The sequence below is a fragment of the Panicum virgatum genome, chromosome 2K, assembly GCF_016808335.1.
Source record: "Panicum virgatum strain AP13 chromosome 2K, P.virgatum_v5, whole genome shotgun sequence".
Taxonomy (NCBI): Eukaryota; Viridiplantae; Streptophyta; class Magnoliopsida; order Poales; family Poaceae; genus Panicum; species Panicum virgatum.
The window spans coordinates 25763748-25784065 of record NC_053137.1 but is presented as its reverse complement, the minus strand read 5'-3'; the positions used below and the strand labels follow the sequence as shown (position 1 = coordinate 25784065).

At 43.1% G+C, this 20318-nt stretch overlaps 1 protein-coding gene and 1 non-coding gene across 52 annotated transcripts; both read right to left on the bottom strand.

Annotated features, from left to right (window-relative positions):
• Positions 1-3463: 3463 nt before the first annotated feature.
• On the bottom strand, positions 3464-7907 carry LOC120672841 (protein RDM16-like). Of its 2 annotated transcripts, XM_039953457.1 has the most exons (7): positions 7106-7865; positions 5969-6037; positions 5768-5889; positions 5253-5681; positions 4970-5164; positions 4733-4896; positions 3464-4655 (listed from the first exon to the last, which is right to left on the bottom strand). In XM_039953457.1, exons 3-7 carry the CDS (start codon positions 5768-5770, stop codon positions 3791-3793), a joined length of 1656 nt encoding a protein of 551 aa, XP_039809391.1. In that variant the 5' UTR covers positions 5771-5889; positions 5969-6037; positions 7106-7865; the 3' UTR covers positions 3464-3790. The 2 variants fall into 2 exon arrangements, with proteins under 2 accessions (XP_039809391.1, XP_039809384.1); XM_039953450.1 differs by having other exon boundaries at positions 5768-6037; positions 7106-7907.
• A 910-nt stretch (positions 7908-8817) lies between these two features.
• LOC120672725 lies at positions 8818-20318 on the bottom strand. Of its 50 annotated transcripts, XR_005674322.1 has the most exons (17): positions 19400-20317; positions 19241-19316; positions 18832-18932; positions 18673-18745; positions 17982-18209; positions 14478-17607; positions 14273-14390; positions 13041-13138; positions 12766-12859; positions 11802-11945; positions 11637-11712; positions 10967-11553; positions 10803-10857; positions 10423-10506; positions 9796-9884; positions 9546-9640; positions 8818-9103 (listed from the first exon to the last, which is right to left on the bottom strand). It is a non-coding gene; the product is annotated as an uncharacterized LOC120672725 (transcript). The 50 variants fall into 50 exon arrangements; XR_005674308.1 differs by lacking the exon at positions 9546-9640 and adding an exon at positions 18342-18557 and having other exon boundaries at positions 9796-10857; positions 17982-18073; positions 18194-18209; positions 19400-20318; XR_005674317.1 differs by lacking the exon at positions 9546-9640 and adding an exon at positions 18342-18557 and having other exon boundaries at positions 9796-10857; positions 14478-17872; positions 17982-18061; positions 18194-18209; positions 19400-20318.

The following is a 20318-nucleotide window of genomic DNA, read 5'->3' as shown; positions in this document are numbered from 1 at the left end:
GCTTTTACCTGAAGAAATTGTATATGGGGCTTCAGTTATTCGTGTTTTATGCAAGATTCTCCTTCGAGCTATTGGCTTTCACCCCCAAAGCAAGTTAAGTTATATGTGGAATGACTATGCCGGGATCTCACAGAGGTTCACTCGGTCTTCGGTACTACTTAATTACAGTCAACTTATAGGATTTCTATCAGATAACAAGGGGACTCACCCGAAGGTTGGCCTTTGATTATTAGGCCAAGCTTTCGCTCTTTACTCATTGCAATAGCATTCATTAAAGCTCATATGGCAACTCTTTGCATCACTTGCATTGCATTGCATTGCGACAGAAAGCCGAAGGCGGAAAGTCCTATCGTGCGAAAAATGAAGCCAGAGAACTCTTTCTGTGCGCAAAATGTCGAAGGCGGGAAAGTCCTGTCGTTCGGAAAGCCGAAGGCCAGGTATGACCTATCCGAGCTAAAGAGCTGGAGGCAGCCTAAAGTCCTGTCGCATGAAATGCCGAAGGCCCGAAAAGTCCTATCGCGCGAAATGCCGAAGGCATTGTAATAAATTAGAAATGAAAATGACAAAAGTTTTATAGGTGCACTAACTACCAACTTTAGTATTGTGGTGAAATTCTATCTCTGATTTTCATATTAAATTTTTGAAACATCAATAAGTTTTCAATATCATGGGTTTCTCATCAAAGATTCATTCTATCAGTAATAGGCTTTTTCTTCAAAAATGAGTTTCGTCAGTCAGACCTTCATCAAAATGGGCCTTCGTCACTTCTGTGTTGCCTCCACCACAAACCCTGGACAAGAGGGGCTATAGTCGGGCCAGGGAACTAGCATCCTATAGCGAATAAGTCTTGCCCGGTGCTCGTCATTTCTGCTTCGATGACGACTTCGGACTTCGTCCTCGTTGACAGAGTTCGGCTCGAGGGACTCGCCTTCTACTTCGGCGACCACAACTTCGGCTTTGTCCTTGTTGACAGAGTTCGGCTCGAGGGGCTCGCCTTCTGCCTTCGGAGACAACGACTTCGGCTTCGCCCTCATCGACAGAGTTTGGCTCGAGGGGCTCGTCGTCTGCCTTCGGCGACCACGACTTTGGCTTCGCTCTCATCGATAGAGTTTGGCTCGAGGGGCTCGCCGTCTGCCTTCGGCGACCACAACTTCGGATTTGCCCTCATTGACATAGTTCAGCTCGAGGGGCTTGCCATCTGCCTTCGGTGACCACAATTTCGGCTTCGCCCTCGTCGACAGTGTTCGCCTCGAGGGGCTCGCCTTTCTACTTCAGCGATGACTACTTCAACCTTTTCCCTCGTCAATACACTTTGACTTGACGTGCGCACCATCCACCTTTGCCGAAGACCCTCTTCATCTTCAAAATCGAAGACAACTACCTGGAATATCATCGTCATGTATGCGTAGACCCGCTAGGCATGCATGCTCTTTTCTCCATCTGTTTTGTCCCAGTGGGTTTTCGGATGGAGTTTTTAGCGAGGTGTACGAGCGAGCGATCATGAGGACAATCCTTGTGGCCTTGGTCAAGATAGGTCTGGGCCAATTCATATGTATTCAGCTACTATGTTTTGTCATATCAACCAAACCAAAGTAGCTGAGGGGCTACCATTGGGGAAATGGCCTAGCCCTCATAGCTAAATGGGCTGATTGTGAAGGCCCAAGGGCCCAAAATGTAAATCATGTACTTTTCAAGGGGGCGGGGGCAAATTGCCACCTCCCTCCCTTCTATATATACAGCTGACCCAAGGGGTTAAAGAGGGCCCTCTCTCAAGCTACTCACACTTGTTCTCGCTTTGGGTGTTTTCGGTACCCCTCTACTGCTTGGCGGACTCACATCCCCAACATCGACGCTATCAGCATTAAACCGATGATACCATATTTCAGCTGAAGAGCTTGCCAGAATAGGCCAACGACAAGTTTCAAGCTATTAGTGACCGGTTAAACCGACACCCATTCAGCAGTTTAACAAACGCTTTGTGCAGAAAGCCCCCAACGGCTACAAATGGCTACATCGAATTTGTGGGCTATATATATGTCTTTCCCCGACCTTTTTGAGCTTGTTAGAGTCCCTAAAAGTCATATACACACTAGAGGAACACCTCCAAGCCATCCAAGTGCTTAGTGATCACATCTTTAGTCCTTAGCATACCTTTGAGAGTGTTAGTGCTAGGTTAGTTCTTAAGTGAGTGAGAGAGCAAGGTATTGCTGCCTTGTGCGCTGGTTAGAGTGAACCACACTCGTATCTTGGTGCATTGTCCATCCTTGGAGTCTTGGTGGCTCGTCGGCACGTCAATGACCCTCCGGCTTGGTGTGGAGTGGCGTCGACGACTTTGTGCGAGGGACATGGAGACCCCATCCTTCTTGGAGAAGCTCCTTAGTGAAAAATGGGACGACATAGCGGAACAAGAAAGGGACCTGGTCGGTAGAGTCCTCTCCTTCTTGCGTCTATTTCCTGTAGCGAGAACCTTTCAAGGCCGATGTCCTTGCCTTCAGAATCATGTACCCGCCGCCGTGCTGCATCTGCATCACCATGCGCGGATCCGCCAAAAGCCAGTCTTCCCCTCCACCATGTCATCGATCCTCTTCCTCTTCGACCACACGATTTTCCCTTCGCTATGCACCAGAAATTCGAGAGAGAAACTAAAAAAACCAGCTGATTATCCACCAGAAATTCAAGAGAGAAACTCAAAAAATAGTCGACTCGCACGAGGCGTGGGAGGAAAAAAACAAATTGAGAGGTCACCTCCAAGCACCGCCCCCCTCTACCTCTAATTTGCGATTCCCCATCCCAAGTCTCCGGGTTTCAGGTAAAATCGCTGCGAATGCAAGCGCGAGAGGGAAGGGGTGGGGGCTGCGTAGAGATGTAAACGGATCGAATACGAACGAATATTATTAATATCGTATTTATTTTCATAATTTTATTTGAATATGGAGTCGGATACGGATAGTTAGTTTTTGCCGTATAAGATTGTAATGGATATCGACATCATAAAAATGTAACTTTTAGTATCCAGATATGAATTGGTTACGGATAATGAATATCCAGAATCGGATATGGATGGATAAAAACTCTTCCAAACCGAATCGAACGAAAACGGTCGGAAAATATCTGTACCATTTACATCTCCAGGGCTGTGAATCCAAACGCTAGAAGAGAGGAAGGGAGAGGTGGGCGGCGAGGTAGAATGGATCGAAAGCTGCAGCTCCTCCAGGGCTGTAGGGCTGTGAATGCAAACGCTAGAAGAGAGGGAGAGGTGGGCGGCGAGGTAGAAGAATGGATCGAAAGCTGCAGCTCGTCTAGCTACTATTTAGTCTGATCGCACATGATTGCTCAGATGAAGAATGGACGGTAGATGGAGCAGCCGTGCAATCACGCAAACGCGCGGCCCGTCTGAAACTAGTCGTTACCAAATTGTTTTAGAACAAATAAAAGTATTGATGCACAGCCCCCATGACAGTAATTCACACGGCAAAACTTATTAAGTCTACATATAGGTGTTGCAATGGAGTTATGCGTACTTGCAAAATTAGACAGTTCATCATGACAACACCTGGGCCATATAATAAAAAAAAAAACGCAACAAACACCATACAACTCTGAATTCCACATTCATAACAGATCGATAGTACAACGTATTACACGGTTCCGATGTCCAAGATTTTAAACTACGTGATACGACCACTTTAATATCATGTCAAGCGCTGAAACGCTGGACACTCATCAGCAATTGCATGTAGACAGAGCAAAGATCAACAACAGGTACCAAGGCTTTGAAAAGGTGATTTGCTCATGATGAATCTTCAGAAAAATTGACAGCAAGGTCCCAATAGTGAGGAACGGAGGCATCAGCAAAAACCTTCTTAGCAGCAGCCTCACTCCGGCAGTTGTGTACAGTGAACCTGTGGAAGGCAGGCTTTGCCACGCTGCCCTGCCAGACCAATGCACAGCTATTCACTGGCTTGTCAGGTTCCTCGTCAGCATCATCCTCACCACTAACTGCGGCTGCCCAGTCTATCCGGTTGAGCATGAGCTTATTGTACCTTTTGATTGACTTCTTCCCTCCTTCAACAACCACAACACTGATACCATCGGTGATGACTGCAGCACCAGTTAGCCTATTCTCTTGTGCGTTGACATCAACTTTGAAGCGTGTCTGTGGATGGGACAGGTCTCTGATCTTGTAAACACAAACTGTAGTCTCCACTGTATTAGTAGAATCATCAAAGAGCTTCCGCTCTTTCTTCTCACGGCGCTCAGATGGTGTGAGCTTGCGGGCAATGTTGCGGTCTACATGAGCCTGCTCACGCTCTGCAGCGGCAGTTCTGATTTCCATCTCCAGCCGTGTGGGATCTTGCACAGCTTCAGAGCCTAGAACTTTCATAAGATTGCTCATTTTGACCTTTGGTTTGGGTGGCTCCAATAGGCCTTGCCTAATCATTTCTTGCCTATCTTTTTCCTTAGCAAGACGCCTCTGTGTTCTCAGCTTCTTCTGCTCTTTTTTAGTTAACTTCAGTGGCTGGGGCGGCGGTGGTGCCGGTTCAGCCGGTGGGTCTAATGGCTCTGGATGTTCCACATATATGGTGATCCTGTCCATATTAAGCTTCTCCACAGTGAAAACCTCATATGTGGCGGAAAGTAAAATTTTTGCATCCCTGAAAAGAATGTAAATTAGCTACCATTCATTGACTGCGTATAATAAAAAAAATCAATATAGGAAGCAAGATATAACCATGGCTCAATGTCAGGAATTGCTTCCTTCTGCTTTTGCTTTGGAGCTCTCATACCAGAAGCAACTTCAATAAGGTTTGGGTTCATGTCTACTTCTGCCTTTACCTTCGCAAGCTGGGCTTGCTTTACTTTGAGCTCTTTAGCTTGTGCTTCACCAAATTGACTCTGTAATCAGAACATTCAAGTAAGGCATGAGAAATAAGGATAAGGATAAACAACCTTAAAAAATCAAGATTACCTTAATTCTATGCAATTCAGCCTGCCTAGAGAGTTTGCCCTCTTCAACAAACTGAAATCCTGGTCTTTTAGGACGGAGGAGCTTGTTTTGGTTTATGCCCATCCTTTCATCAAAATGAGCACTTGATTTTGCAAGAGAATCCAAGTCTGGCTTGATGATTTGAAAAGCCTCCTTCTTTTGCTTGTTTATATTGACCTAACCAATGTATAACCAATAGTGGCAGTCACCATATGAACAGATCATGGATACCATTTTATATGAAGCTTATTGTAACAAATTTTACCTTTAGAGTACTCAAATTTGTTGGCTTTGACATGCTGATAATGTTTCCCTGCTCATCAATTTCCCTACCCTGAGCATCAAGGCGAAGGACAGGAGCCTTGGGAGGTCTTTGAGGCACAGTAAGTTCGGTGGATGTACCAGGAAACATGTTGATGAGAGGAGCAAACTGTGGATCTTGCCGGAATCCCATCTTAGCAGCAAGCTCTTGTGCTCGCTTCACAGCATCCAGATTGGAAATGTTTGTAAGACCCGGAATACCAATTGCACCAGCTGCCGCTGGAGTCCCAGAGACACTACTTGTGGGCAGACCAGAAACTGGACCAGTATGCTTTGCTTCTCCTTTAGTAACAGTCAGTGCTTCTACAGCTGTTTTTGTATTTTCTTTCTTAGAAACTTGTGTATCAGTGCCAGTAGTGCCAAGTTTATTAAGCTGTGCAGGAAAAAAAAACTTAGAACAATTAAAAAGTTATAATAAGAAATTGGGGCAAGGGACTGAGAACAGCTGAGACTTCTTACCATGGGTAACTTCTTGAGTTTTTCTGACAATTCCTTCTTCAGTTGCAAAGCTTTTTTTGCTTTGGCTAAAGCATCAAGAGATAGATTACTATTTTTGCCAGCAGCTGAGGTTGCACTTCCATCTGTACTAGATTTTCCAGTAACCTGATCAGATCTAATACTAACCCCCTCATTTTCATTGTTGGTAGTAATCGAAGATACCTTTGAAGACACGGGAATAGACGATGACACTACAGCAGGTGCAGCATTGAGCGGTTGCTGAGAACCATCCTGCAAATAAGAGATGCAAAGTCAACATATAGAAATACAATTGCAAAATAAAGTAGCATCACATGATACATGGCACTTCAAAAAAAATGTAACAAAAAAAATCAAGACAATCAAGTACTTAAAAATGGTGCAAGTAGGATATGTAGAATAACCAAGAAAAATACAGCACTATCAAATCCATGCTGACTGCTGATATGACATATTATATCAGAAGATAATGTAGCACTACATAAGCATTTCACTTTACAGCACAGCCTCGACAGAATCATGTAACACCAAATACAATATTAGCATAAGTAGCCAACAGGAAGATCATAAAAACATAGGCAAAAATACTATGGCCTTCCCCAAAAAACTTGATAATCAAATTGTCCCTCAAATCCTTGAAAGGTATCTACATTCTACATGTCAATCATCACTGAACAAACATAAACCAACAAGGGAGTACATAAGTCTTGAGTGACCCATTGGCACATTTCTCTAATCTCTAATAAGAAAAAAAAACACAGCACGGCAGAAGCCCCATGCTTCCGAATTTAATATTCCAACTCCAAAGCACCAAACAAAACAAACTATACACTTATACCAAAACAAAACAAAAAAAGTCCTAACAACGGGTAGGGCAGCACTGCTTGCTTTTGGCTTTCCTCTAACTGAATCTAAGGAAAATAGTCGACATCATGATCACAAACAGCCACTCAAAACAAGCAAAAGAAGTTGTTCATCTTCTGAGATGATTTCACAAGAAGAGAAAATCAAACAATACAACTTAATTGAGATGATATAAACTTTTTTAGCAGAAAAGAATAACCTTAAATCGAACTGCTGCAAGAAAATAGCCGAACTCTTCAAATCATTTCTAGACAAGAAACAGATTATCATCCAATACCCTGTGAACTCACACATTCGTTTCTTCATGTTTTCATAACCAGAAACTACCATAGTTCACTTGAACTACCTTAATGGCCTATATTACTAGCATACATTAGCAGTTAGTTGCCCACGCTCTAGTAATCAACAAGTAAACACAATGAACCGAACTCAGCAATAAAATGTAGGAACACTTACATTACGCGCAGCACCACTCTGTAAATCTCCATTAACTGCTAACTCCCCCTTCTGGTCATGAGATGAGATCTCCTTGCTCCCCTTACTCCTCACATCAACATTCTTTCCATCAGCATCAACATCCTCAAACCTCCGGCGCTCACGCCTAGGCCTCTCCTCCTTGGGGGGAGGCGGCTCCACAGAGGCCCTAGCCCGCTTGCCGACATCTCGGTCGGCCTCGTCCCCACCGCCACCGCCCTCGTGGCCCCGCTTCCGTGACGAGGACGGCGGCTCGAGGTCAGCGGAGTCGCGGCGCTCGATGGACTCCCGCGGGCGGCTCGACGAGCGGTCCCGGTTCGTGAAGGACGGCGGGGACTCCGACGAGGACACGGACCGGCGGCTATCGCGGCGGCGGTCGTCGCCGTCGTCCCCACCGTCGCGGTGGCGGTGGCTGCGGTGGTCTTCTTTGTTGCGGTGGTGGCGGTGGCTGCGGCTGTCCTCATCGGCGCCGCCGCCGTCCTTTTCGCGGTGGCGGTGGCGGCGGCGGCGGTCGTCGTCCCCGCCTTCGTGTTTGTGGTTGTCGTCGATGTCGTGGCGGCTGCGGCGACGGTGGCGGTCGTCATCCCGGTCGCGGGAGCGGCCGTCGTCTTCGCGGGCGCGGCGGGAGGAGCGGTCGCGATCCATGGGCGGGGATGGCGAGGCGATAGCGGGGACTAGGGTTTGAGTCGAGTTCAGAAACAGGGAGCGGCGGACAGAGATGGAGGATCAGCGGACCTGCCGCGTGCGGGCTGGGTTCCGAACTTCTGTTCCTAAAAATCAGATTGCGTAAGTCACCGACTTCTGTCTGCTTTAAGCAATGGGCCCTGGCTGTCACTGGGCTGGGCTATGTTGCCAGCCCGATCCACGGTTCGCTACCGATTTTTTATTTTTTTTTGGTGTTTGGGAAAAGTGGAGGCGGGCCGTGGGCTGCTGCAGATTGGAGTCACGGTCGGGAGCAAGATCTGCATCTTGTCTTCTCTACTACTAAAAGCACAATTTCTACATATACTAGTAGAATGTACACGTGTTTAAAGAATAATATTGTGAAAAACAATCACACTAAATTTTTACTTTTACTCACTTTAAATTGAGTATCTGTTTCACTCCTTTTTCCCGCTAGGATCGGAAATCCTATATTTTTCATATCCATACGAGTAAAAGGAAAAAATCGATGAATCTTTCATGCTGCTCTAGCTAATTGCCCACCCCTTTCAACATGTGATTTCTATGTTATGTATGGCCGTACTTATTTTCACGATCCACGATACAGAAAAGATAAAAGGGGTTCAGGTTTTTTTAAGTGATCTACTCTGTTTTGACATAAGATAGAGGATCGTTTAATTGTAGCAAGAGCGCGAAAAATCGAGCGGTTCTTATCACAAGCATTCTTTGTGACAGAAGTTTTTACCGGTTCCCTAGAAAAGTATGTCCGTCTTTATTAATATTTTATTCCAAAATTCCCCAGCAACCGATCCAAACATTTTAGAATTTTGCAGACATTTTTAATGAACAAACGTGAACCTTCATACATATGATGGGTCATCCTACAAAAAAATTGTTGTCAGCATTATCATTAGAAACTACACCCTAACTTGTCTAATTTGTCTTGTGATGGATCCATGCCATTTTCTATTCTCCAACCTACGGGCAATAGAAAGCTTAACTTTGCAACCCCAATATCAACTGACACTGCATTTACAATAAATTTTTAAACCTAAAAAACAAACTTTATATTTCAATGAACAAACTTTTTTACATAATAGATAATTATTAATGTTAAGAAAATATAATTACAGATGGGAGTCTTCACGCACTATGGAAGATAGAAGAAAAAAAAAAGGCAAACTCTAACTCATGCTCTAGCTGTCGCCTTTCCTCGAGGGGGCACTAAGGATATGTGCCAACGTTGGTCCAGACAAACACCCTCCCATAATGCAGTAGCATCAGCCTCCTTTGGGTCCCTCCCATTCGATTATTATCCTGCAAATAAATAGGATCTTGTAACTTGTTGGTAGAGTAATATACTATATCTATCATAAAGAATCGTTCTATATAATCAATTTTGAAGTTAAAATATATTCAGATAAGTTCATGTAAGCTAGTTTTTCCATGTAGTTTATTCATACCATGGTCCCAGATTTCTCTGAAAAAGCTAGTGCTACGAAATTTGAATCGGGCTATAATCAATTAGATCAAATTAGTTTCATGCACTTCTTTCTGACAAATAACTATATCGTGTACACACAAGGGCCAAAACCAATTATCCCTGGCACAGGTTCAAGCAATACAATCTTGAAGGCGACAGATCGATTCTTAGCCACAATGTGAATGTCTACAGTATGTGGTGGATGCATAACTTTCTGGACTTACATTCTAATAGAAGTAATTGCATAAATTCAGATCGGATGGAGAAAGTAATTACATCTTCTAATAGAAGTTTTTAAATATTTCATTGTCACCAAGTCCATGTTTGCAACTCCAAACATCATGTGATGTGAACTAACCAGAAAGAGTGACCTATGTATCATTAGGCCAGCGGGATATAAGACATCAATACATATCCAGGAACAGAAAAGTCAGTCAATATATAGACAGAGTTTCAACAGATATGACACAATTGTCAAATTCATGAAGCAACAATGGTCCTACAATAGTAAGTAACCATTACTCACCTATGCTTCAGAAAGACCATTGTTCCAGAAAAGCCATAACGTGCAGGATCCATCAACTGGTAGTTTTCCCACTCCTTGATGAGCTTAGTCTGCACCCATAATGCAAACACCAAGTTAAGATAGAAACGAACCAAAATCAGAATGGGCCATATAAATTGTTTGGAAACTTAAATAACCAAAAATCAAGTCTGGAAACTTACAATTTGTTTTTAATTAGCCACCATTTATGAAATACAAATTGATGGATCAACCGAAGAACCATATCTTAGTTTGGAAAGAACCATAAACGTACAATGCAAGTATATAAAGAAAACATGTTTGCTCGATCGTCAATATTTCAAACACAAGAATATATCTAGATTCTTCCTACAGGGCAAGCTAGCAGGCCCGACCAAGCATGCTTCTCTGCTGCTTATATTAGTAGATCAATTGAAAATACAAAAAAGCTTCATGTATCCTGAATTCAAATATCCTATCCATAAAGAAAAGGAGAAATATAACAAAGCAAGGTGAGACTAAAAAATTATTTATTCACACATAAATTCATATCTCTCTTTTATTAAAAAATATTACTATCTTATTTTGCCCTCCCAAGTCCCAATTGCAACAGCATCAGAGCTGCCATACCTGCCGCCATGGCCCCTCATGCCTCCACGGATGACACAATATGAATATTTCTCACTTCAACACATTGGAGCAAAGCTCTTGCTTCTATATACAGAAAAGGAGGAGGATGCTCAAATCTGACCATAGTATTCCAATCATACATATACGAGGCTCAGCTTCTAATATATGAGGAATATTCTTCTTCATGACAACAAACTATTGACATAAAATAAATGAACATCCAAATGGTTTAAAGAAATTTAGTAAGGCTTAACTTGTAACTAGGTATCTTTCTGCATATAAAAGAATAGTTTAAAATAATGACTTCCAATACAAAAAAAAATATACAGAGTAGAAAACACATTTTTCAAGTCATGGCGACCAAATGGCACAAGGCATACCGTATTTCTTTCTGAGTTGATTAGACTTGCTAGGATTTGTTGGTAGTACTTAAAGCTGCAATTGGAAAACATTACTGTTATTCTTATCAGCGCCTCCCTGATGCTATCGACCACTTAGTGAATGAGGTTTCAGATTTCAGTCGCAAGTGTTAGGATCTACTAACCTGCCATCCTGAGAAGTCTGAACCAGACTTCTTTGCTGAATGGGCAATGCAGAATAAGTGTTCCACTCTCTCTGTCTTGACCACATGAAGCACAATCACTTTGTCTTAGAAACCATGCTTGTGCAGCCTCACCACTGTCCACTGTCTACAAAGCAGTAGAAGCCAAAAAAAAAAAAACACTTGGCTGGAACTCTTGTTCTCTAAATAAAATCTATTGATGAAGGGCCAGAGGTCAGCACAATGTCGAGGAGGATATCACAAGGAGCAAACTCAGCACAACATTTGGATTGATGCAAGGTGACTACATCCTGGAAGCTATGTGTCAGCTATGTAGTCCCTGCAATCCTAGAATAATTTTAACAGGCTGCTATCTGCTGCCACAAAGCTTACAGAAAGCTGCTATTCGCAAATAGCAGTCAGTAAGACATTAGAGTTTGTCCCAAGATAAATAAGATCGAGAGTTAGCAGCTAGCTGCAAAAACAAGACAAAAAGAAAAAGGGCGATCATCGAACTTACAATGACAGCAAGTAGTAGCTAAAACAATTTAGATGGCTCAATAACTTCCAAGGAATCAAAGATGCTCTCCCTGCAAGATTAAATTGATCCATAATTATTTACAAGTGATATCAAGATTCAACACAACAACTTGTCAATGTATTTTCTGCTCACACTGCTAAATCTTCATCATATATTGGAGTCTGTTCAACGGCAGGTATAGGTTTCTCAGCCTCCCACAAGTTTCCCTCTGGATAACAAAGCCACCTCAAAATAAAACATTTAGGAAACATGGTTATAGCACAGGTGAGAGACGGAGATAATTTTATCAGTTATCACCTTTTGTTTGCATCTATCACTTAACCGCCCACGTCTAGATGAGCCTTCCCCTACAGTGGTACTGTTTGCAGTACAGTCTTCAAACCAATCAAGTGGAGAGTGCCATCTAACGAAATCTTCCAGGACACATCCTGGGTTTGCTGCCTATCATGGAAAAGGAATTTCTTGTTTAGGAAGTTTAGTCTAACAGCTTTGCATTCTCTGCGATGAAAATCTTTAAACTTGGCTTAAAAGACCAAGTGCATCCTGAGCCAATATAGATTACATGCACCTGAGCTGGTGAGGCCTGTACCTAGAATTCTGTCAGTAATCAGGTAATAATTCTTGAACCAGTAAGTTAGGCTAAAGACCTAGTGCTCTGCATTTGAAAAAAAAATAAAACCTAAATTCGGGCTCCTTTTCATTACCAAATAATTAATTTGAACAATTAGTTTCACATTAGTAACTCTAGTTTTAAATTATTAGGCCCATCACATTATATAAACAAAGCCCATAAATGCAACCTAAGAATAAACATAATTGATGCCAAGAGCAGTATCAACATAATTGATGGATAGCTGAATCAAGAGTTTTTAAAATGTTAATTTCTAAAAATGATAAGAGAAGTATCCTCAATGTTTTATTCACTATCCTGACTATATGTTCTAGCAAACATATTGGTTCTACTTATACCAATAGTTTGCAGATAAGAAGTTTATACATAGCTACATATAGCAATCATACAGTCAGAAATAGCTCTGAATCTTATTGTGGATCAAAGATCAATTTTTTATTCATGTCAACACAACTCCATCCTCAAAAAGAAAAATAGGACTATATGAAATCCAACAATCTATTTGTAACAAATTCAAAGAAACTTAAATAGTCCACTTTCAGAAAAGTATAGAAAACACCAGGGAATCGACTTTAAAATTTCTTAAAATGTCAAAAAGAGCGGTGGGAAAAAAATATTAAAGAATTTTACCAAGTAATTCTATGAAACTTTTAGAGTCTACACCTTGATCTGCTTGTGGAGTCGACCACAATAACAAGGCATTGGAACTTGGAAGCAGGCACGACTGCATATCCAAATGTGGCGTAGTGGATAAATCAATTTCAGTGTATGTAAATAAATAGAGTACAGACATAACCATATCGAAAATTGTAACACAATTGAATGAATACTCCTTGTGGCATCTTAGAAAAGAGAATGTACAGCTTTTCAAAAAAAATAAAAGAGAATGGACAAGATCTATCTACCTGTAGATCATTGCACACACTGATTGCAGTATCAACAGGGTCAAACGTATGCTAAATCCCACCCAAATATTCATGCTATTCTCAATGTTCTTATCAACCTAAACATAGAAAAAAACACTGATTAAACCATCAGTCTAATTAGAAGACAACTCTATGCTAAATGAACGTATTACTAATTAATGTCTTCACAATATGAATAGGCATTGATTTAGGTGTGAACTTGTTGAACAGAGGAGCTATCACGATGGGGTATATTGTCATCATTAGGAGAGCTAATACAAACATAAAACCCCAGAGATATATGGCTAGGTAAGGTCCTCCAATATGACACAATACAGGAAAGATTGAATGAATCAGTTGAGGCACTTAGATGACACTACTACAAGCAGTATGTGAATTTGATTCTGTGGACCTTAGAAAACCAACCAACAATAGATGGTCATGTTAGAGTTCACCAAGACTCCAAGAAACGTCGCCAAGTGTTAACCTAAGTATAAGAACTTCCACTTTAAGTGCAACGTTACTCTGAATGGAACGATAGATGTCAAAATTAATATGGGTCACTGCTACCCCAAGAAACTGGGTCTCGGCTCCAGGCTGGCTTGTAGGGCTAAGGCTTTGTACGATCATTGTGTGAAAAGAGTGACAATTATGGAAAAGTCACCTTACTATGCATGTAATACTTAATTTTCAATTATTTATGCTAACCTTAAACACAAGAGAACAAGAACACAAAATATAATGGAATGAATCTTCATATGCATGCTTCTGAATCACCAAAAAAATGTATGAAAAGTTTTTGACAGCATATTAATTAGGAAAATATCCATAACGAAGTGTCGAAAGATCACCATCAGTTGAAAGGCCAGCCCAGTTTATACAATCAATTCTTGCATAGGCAACCTGACTGACCACGAATAAAAATATGTCATATAGTTTCTAGGTTGAAAGAAACAAGGCATATTGTTGCCTTGTTGATGGATCAAAAGGAATTGCTCCCAAACTTATTGCACGGAAATTTTTAGGTAAAAAACAATTTAAATGATCAGAGCAGATGTTTTTAAGCTGCCTCACTAATCATATCAACTTTGGCTTCAGATAAACCTTAGATTCCAAATGGTTATGCAAGATGATTCATAAAGCAAAAGGTGCCACAAACAAGATATCAATTTGAGCATGCTGTGCAATAAACATTACATATAGTCAAAATGATGATTTTGGATGCACGGTACCTGACGTTGTTGATATGCATCATGAAGGTGCAGCCATTATCATCAGATTCATCAGACAAAACCCAATCAGTCCACTACTAAATACCCTTCAATTTTTTTCCAAGTTCCGAACACTACGCTGCAAACAAGAAGGGGTAATTAGGAAGAAGCTAACCAGAAAATGCTATCGTTAGCAACAATATATATTCTTGTTTGCAGTCTTCACCTGATAAGCTACTTCACCACTTGATGGGCTTCGAAAGAAAGGTGCTTGTGCTTGCACAGGCTATTCACATGTAGGCAGATGCCAACCTCCTGCACAAGCACGAACAAAAAAATAGAAGAAAAAACAAAGTCTACCCTTTCCTTGTGCCCGGAGGCAGCACGGAGCCGCGCCAGCCATGGACGCCACCGCCGGAGCTCAGGCCGCCGCGTGCGCATGGTCGGAGGAGGGCGCGCCGGCCATGGACCCACGCCGTCCAGGGAGGGGGAGGGAGGAGGGCCGCACCTGCCAGGGAGGGGTGAGGGAGGAGGGCCTCGCCGGCCATGGATGCCATGGACTCGAGATGGCCAGGGAGGAAGCGGATCCACGCCGCCGGCCACTGCGGGAGGGCGAGATCTGGAGCGTGGGGGCGCCGGCGAGGGGGCGCCGCGAGGACGCGCGGCAGGGGCGCCCACCACTTGGTCCCGCCGGCGAGGGACCATGCCGCGGGCCGCGCCTGCCGGAGCCCCGCCGCCATCTCGCGGGAGTCCACTGGATCTTCGCCACTATCCCCGCCATTTGTGACGACCTCCACCAGGCCTTCATCGTTGCCAAGGGGCCGCCACCAACACTGCTGCTGGATCCGCCGACCGTCGCCGGGTTTCAGTCGGGGCCCAAGTAGGGGCTCGGTGGCGGGGGAGGTAAGGGTGCGAGGTGCAGGAGGAGTAGCGCGGCGGTGGGGCGCACGGGGCCGGAGGAGCATGCGGGCGGAACGGAGGAGCAGGAGGCTTGGCGGCCCATGATGGAGAGGCGGCCGGGGATGGAGCGATGGCCGCGGCGTGGGGATGGAGGGGAGGGCGCGAGGCGAGCGTGGGCGAGGGAGGAGGCGACGTCCGGGGAAGGCGCGTCGCGAGGGGGTTAGTGGAGGCGGCGTGATTGACGGGAAGGCTAGGCGCTGCGTGATGGTAGGAAATCGGACCAATGGGCGGGCGGGTACAGAGGAAGGGTAAACATCGGTGCGGTGAAAAAAATTTCTTTCGATCGGGAGCACAGCGCCTCATTGAACGGGCGGGGACGACAAAAATCCGTCTGCCATCCTCTCCTGTCAAACTTTTATCCTTACATGTAGGTCCAAAAGTGGAGGTTTGTGAGGTGGGTATGGGGGCTAATTTTGGTGAGGATTGTTTCAATTGTCATGGATCCTTATAGTATATAGATAGATAGATATATATATACTAAGTGCTCGTGCGTTGCTACGGTTAATATATTGTTTAGCTTAGAAATTTTAAAAGAAACATGATAACCACTAATAAGTTTGTCCGCGCGGCACGTGCGTGCAGTACATGATAATCATTAAAATTTCAATATAATAAGCTTAGTCATACGACTCATTTTAATGTATACGAAAGAACTGCAAGTAGCTGAAATTGTTCGAGTGCTTGTACTTAGTTGGAAGCATGAATATTTTAAACATGAACTATAATCTTTTTCCAATTTGGAACTAAAATACCACCTTGTATAATTGTTGTGGCAACATATATAGGACCCTTGCACAGCTCAAACTCCACCACATTTTTCTCACAGAGGAGCATATAGTCCTTTTTTTTATAGTAGCATGTTTAAAACGATGTACTTTCACCATACTGTATTGCGAAAAATAGGTCTGTCTTGACCTAGTATGGATATGGATGTACCGATGTTGAGTTCACAAATGAAGAATTTGACAAATTAAAGATTCAGGAAGATATCTCACTCCACCAGCCTACACAATTTCAGAAAACAGTAGTATATGCATTCTGATTTTTAAGTGTTTGCATCAATAGTTCCAAGCAGCCTAATAGCCTATAATCCGCTGTGAAGTTGACATTGTTTTCATGCATCAAGAGCTGTGAAGCTGACAAGTCTAGAGAGCTGAAAGTCTGAGAAGGGTGACCTTTAGGCTTGGGCTCTCATCTTCACCTTCAGTCTGGTATACAAAAAACAAATCACACAAATAGTAGCACAGTTTGACTTTCTAAGAAGCAACGGGATCAGATCACAGGGTACAAAGCTGATCCAGAAAAAATTAGTAGTAAATTGTGATAGGTTTTTGCAAATGATTTTTTTGGCAAAGAAATGATAAACTGAGGTCAAATAAATTATTATCTTGTACAAAAGGAAATACTCTCTTGAATTGAATAAAAAGAAAGAAAATTTATATTGTTCAGTACTGTACAAGAAAGAGGATTATAAAGAATCTGCATCTAACCATGCAAATTCTATCTACTATATGCATTAACTTTTTGCAAGGGCCCAATTGCAAACTTTCTATGCATTAGTTGCATCCCCTTTAGCATAATCTCCAGGTTAGTAAGAATATACATAAGTCCACTTCACCTCTTCTATCTGCTGCTTGTAGTTGTATATAGATATAAATGCAGAAACTATTGGGATGCCTCGTAATATAAGTTGAATAAATTAGTAGTTTATTTTAGCAACAATTCACACAACGACGATGTTGTGATCATGAGATGCAATGGCAACAAAAGTTCAGTAACATTTACAAGTTAGATGATTTACAGTAATCTACAAATGGTTTTTAGGCACGTGTTTAAAGTGAATTTATTTAAAAATAATTGAATTGCATCGTACTACTAAAAATCTTGACCTCATTTTATTAATTCATTGAACTAATTTTTTCTTTCTTTCACATATTGTATCCCTGCCTCAATAACATGCAAAACAATAGTTACAGAAGCGCTACGTTGTCTAAAGGGTAAAAAAAATGGTGCCGCACCTTCTCTCCATTCAGCTACCATGGTTCTAAATTTGGCATGGCCAAAAGTTCTGCATGCTAATATGCTTATGTTTTGCATCTGAACTTCATGGGTGACTGGTCAAGTCAGCCCTTAAGGATAACAAGCAATTATGCACGGTTTTTCTGACTTCCTTTACGACTTGTAAGCACAAAAAGGTATAATCAAAGACAGTAAATCAAGCATAAAAATGATAAACAGTTAAACTTCCTCAGTTTTGGCAGCCAACAAAATGACAGGAGTAAAAATCGACAGTTATACTTACCCAACTAAATCATCATCTAAGACAGCCAAGCAGCTTCAAGCAGGATGGCAGCATGCATGAACCTTCATTGTCCTTGAAGCACATGGGCAGGAACCTGAGATGGTAATCATAGAACCAGATTAAATGCCCCTTCTGGTACTGCTACTACAAACATCCACTAATATCTTATTAACTCGCTTGTATGTATATAACTTTGACATACAGATCATTCTTGCCAGGCTGTCCTATATACATCCGAGGCAGTGGAACAGTCGCAAGATGTTGCAGTAAACATTGCAGACAATGCACAATTCCCAGTGAAATGAACTAATTGTCCTCATCATGTTAATCACATATCTTGCTATTGTTTTATGAAGTTTCTAATATACAAGTCAAATAAGCTGCGATTAGTTCTAGGCACCTACAAAACTTCTAGTACCATCCAATCTGCATGCAGAAGCAGAACCTTAACCACAAGCCTTGGCATACCTTTGAAGCCACTTTGGTTGTGCATCACATTTGCCATCAGTCCACAAAGCAAAGTTTGCACTGATATTTCCCAATATTCTCTAAAAAAACGTCTTCGAGTAGTTTAGGAACAGCTTGGTCAGCAAAAGTCATGAAGAGGAACTGAACATAGCTTCCAAAAATACTAATAAAGTAGATTATCAAGCTTGCAAGATAAAAAGTTCTTATCCCACCTCATTTCTTGTAACCCTACAGTAAAAGTAAACAAAGCACGTGTAAGGTCTGTTAGCCTATTACTCCTAAAGTATGGTGATCAATTTAAGGTAGCGGTTTGTATCATGAAAAGTACCAAAATACGCCTTATGAGTAAGGTTACGTAACTAAAGTAATTCCTGGATCAAAGCCATCAGGAGGATACTCGTGAAATATGATATCCACGCACATATTAACATTATCATCGTTGTTATGCCATGGTCTTCTATTGAGCACCCTTGCCAATATCAAAGCTTGTGACCATATAGGATTTATCAAATAGAACCCACCACCAAATATTTTGAATTCAGAGTAGTTTGATCTGAATTTTCATTACCAACAAATCTATGAGCAAAAATTGAATATCTAAATATTAAAATATAACACCTTTCAATACATGCAACCAAAAGAAATATATATTGATATGTATTGCTGAGTTGAATATCAAAGTTAATCTTACCTCATGAAAAATGACAATGTCTGAAATCCATCATGAAAAGTAGCATCGTCCTTCAGCCAACTTGTTTTGAAACCTTGTGGCACAGATAATAACAGATGTTGACTTGTTGAGTTATAGGCCCAGAAGAACCTCTTGGTACAAAGATATATGCAAAATTACCTTAAACACTTTGCAGCCAGTTCTTCTAGAAATTCTTGTCGTGCCTTTGCAGCTGCATCATTGGTAGTGCACCTCATTTGCAACCTGATGCCATTATTAGCCTATGGTAAAAGTAACTGGAATTACAAAACAATAAAGATTCAATTTTCACATGATAGAATAGGGTGAATATTGCCTATATTCTTATATTAGCCATTTCACCAATACCAAATAAATGCACCATCAAAATTATACCCAAACCAACAAAATTAAGCATTCAGTCCCTCATTTCTAAAATAACACATATACCATATTAAATTCCAATCCCCAAAACTGGCACCCTTTCCCACCATAGTAATACAGATCAAAACGACAAAGTAAATCTGCTTAATAATCGGTGGCTATAACTAAGAGAAGGTTTAATATATACCTCCAATTGATAAGCTTGAGCCCTAGATCAGAAGATGACGCCCCCAATCCCCAACCATATCTCGTCCCCTTAGAACCTGTGCTTGGAAGTTGGATTCGAGAAACGAATTGACAAATTATCATGTGTGCCAGCAAAATCCCACACAGAACAGATACATACCTTCAATTAGAGATGATAGATACATCCTCTGGACGGAGGAGCTCTGCTTGATCCGTGGTTCTGCTTCATGGACTCCAGCACTACCGAGTGTAGTCTGAGCACCGTGTGGGATGACCGTACCGGACTGACGGCCGGAACAGGATGGGTCACGCGACTGTGGCGCCCGTGTAGCTCTGTTCTTTGCTGAAGCGCCGCCGGCGACCGTGGACAGCGACGGCGAGCCCCCTGCGACATTCTGCCCGCGCCATAACAAGAAGAAATCGTAGGGCAGTAGTAGTAAAGGGGGGTTGGGGGATTAAGCAATCTCGCTCCCAACAATTGGTGCCACGGATTGACGGGTCTCCATAGTCCAGCAGCTGCTCCATAGCCCAAACCCTAGATCGGGATCTCAATTTGAAGAAATCAGAGAGGGAGAGAGACATGCCTGACCTGAGCTTGCGGTGTGAGCGGAGCCCCCCCCCCCCCCCCGGCAGTGTGGGCGGAGAAGGGCCCCATCCAATGGAGGCGCGAGCGAAGGAGGACCTCGTTCGTCGGCGGCGCGCGCGGAGTAGGGTTTCATCCCCAGGCGGCACCCATGTCGGAGGGCCCGTCCCTGGCGGCGTGCGCTGCGGACGACCCGTCTCCCCCGGCGGTGCGCGCGGTGGACGACCCTGTGTCCTAGCGCGGCCCCATCCGAGGGCGAGTGAGGCGGCCCCATCCGAGGGCGAGGGCGAGTGCGGCGGCGACGAGGGGGCGGACGGAGGGCGCCCCCGCGGCAGCAGGACAGTGGAGAGGGGCGGCGCCGCGACGAGGGCGGAGTGAGGGCAGCGGCGAGACGAGGGCGGAGTGAGGGCAGCAGCCTCGCGAGGGCGCCACGACCCGACGTTGCGCCGCGACGGCAGCAGCGTCGCGAGGGCGCCGCGACCCGACGTCGATCTCG

Excerpts from the sequence above, each read along its gene's own strand:
- LOC120672841 (XM_039953450.1), bottom strand. The coding sequence starts at position 7,768 with ATGGATCGCGACCGCTCCTCCCGCCGCGCCCGCGAAGACGACGGCCGC. Across the intron at positions 5,165-5,252 it reads CAAATTTGAGTACTCTAAAG|GTCAATATAAACAAGCAAAA; the intron begins GTAAAATTTGTT and ends TACATTGGTTAG. Across the intron at positions 4,897-4,969 it reads CTGAATTGCATAGAATTAAG|AGTCAATTTGGTGAAGCACA; the intron begins GTAATCTTGATT and ends TTCTGATTACAG.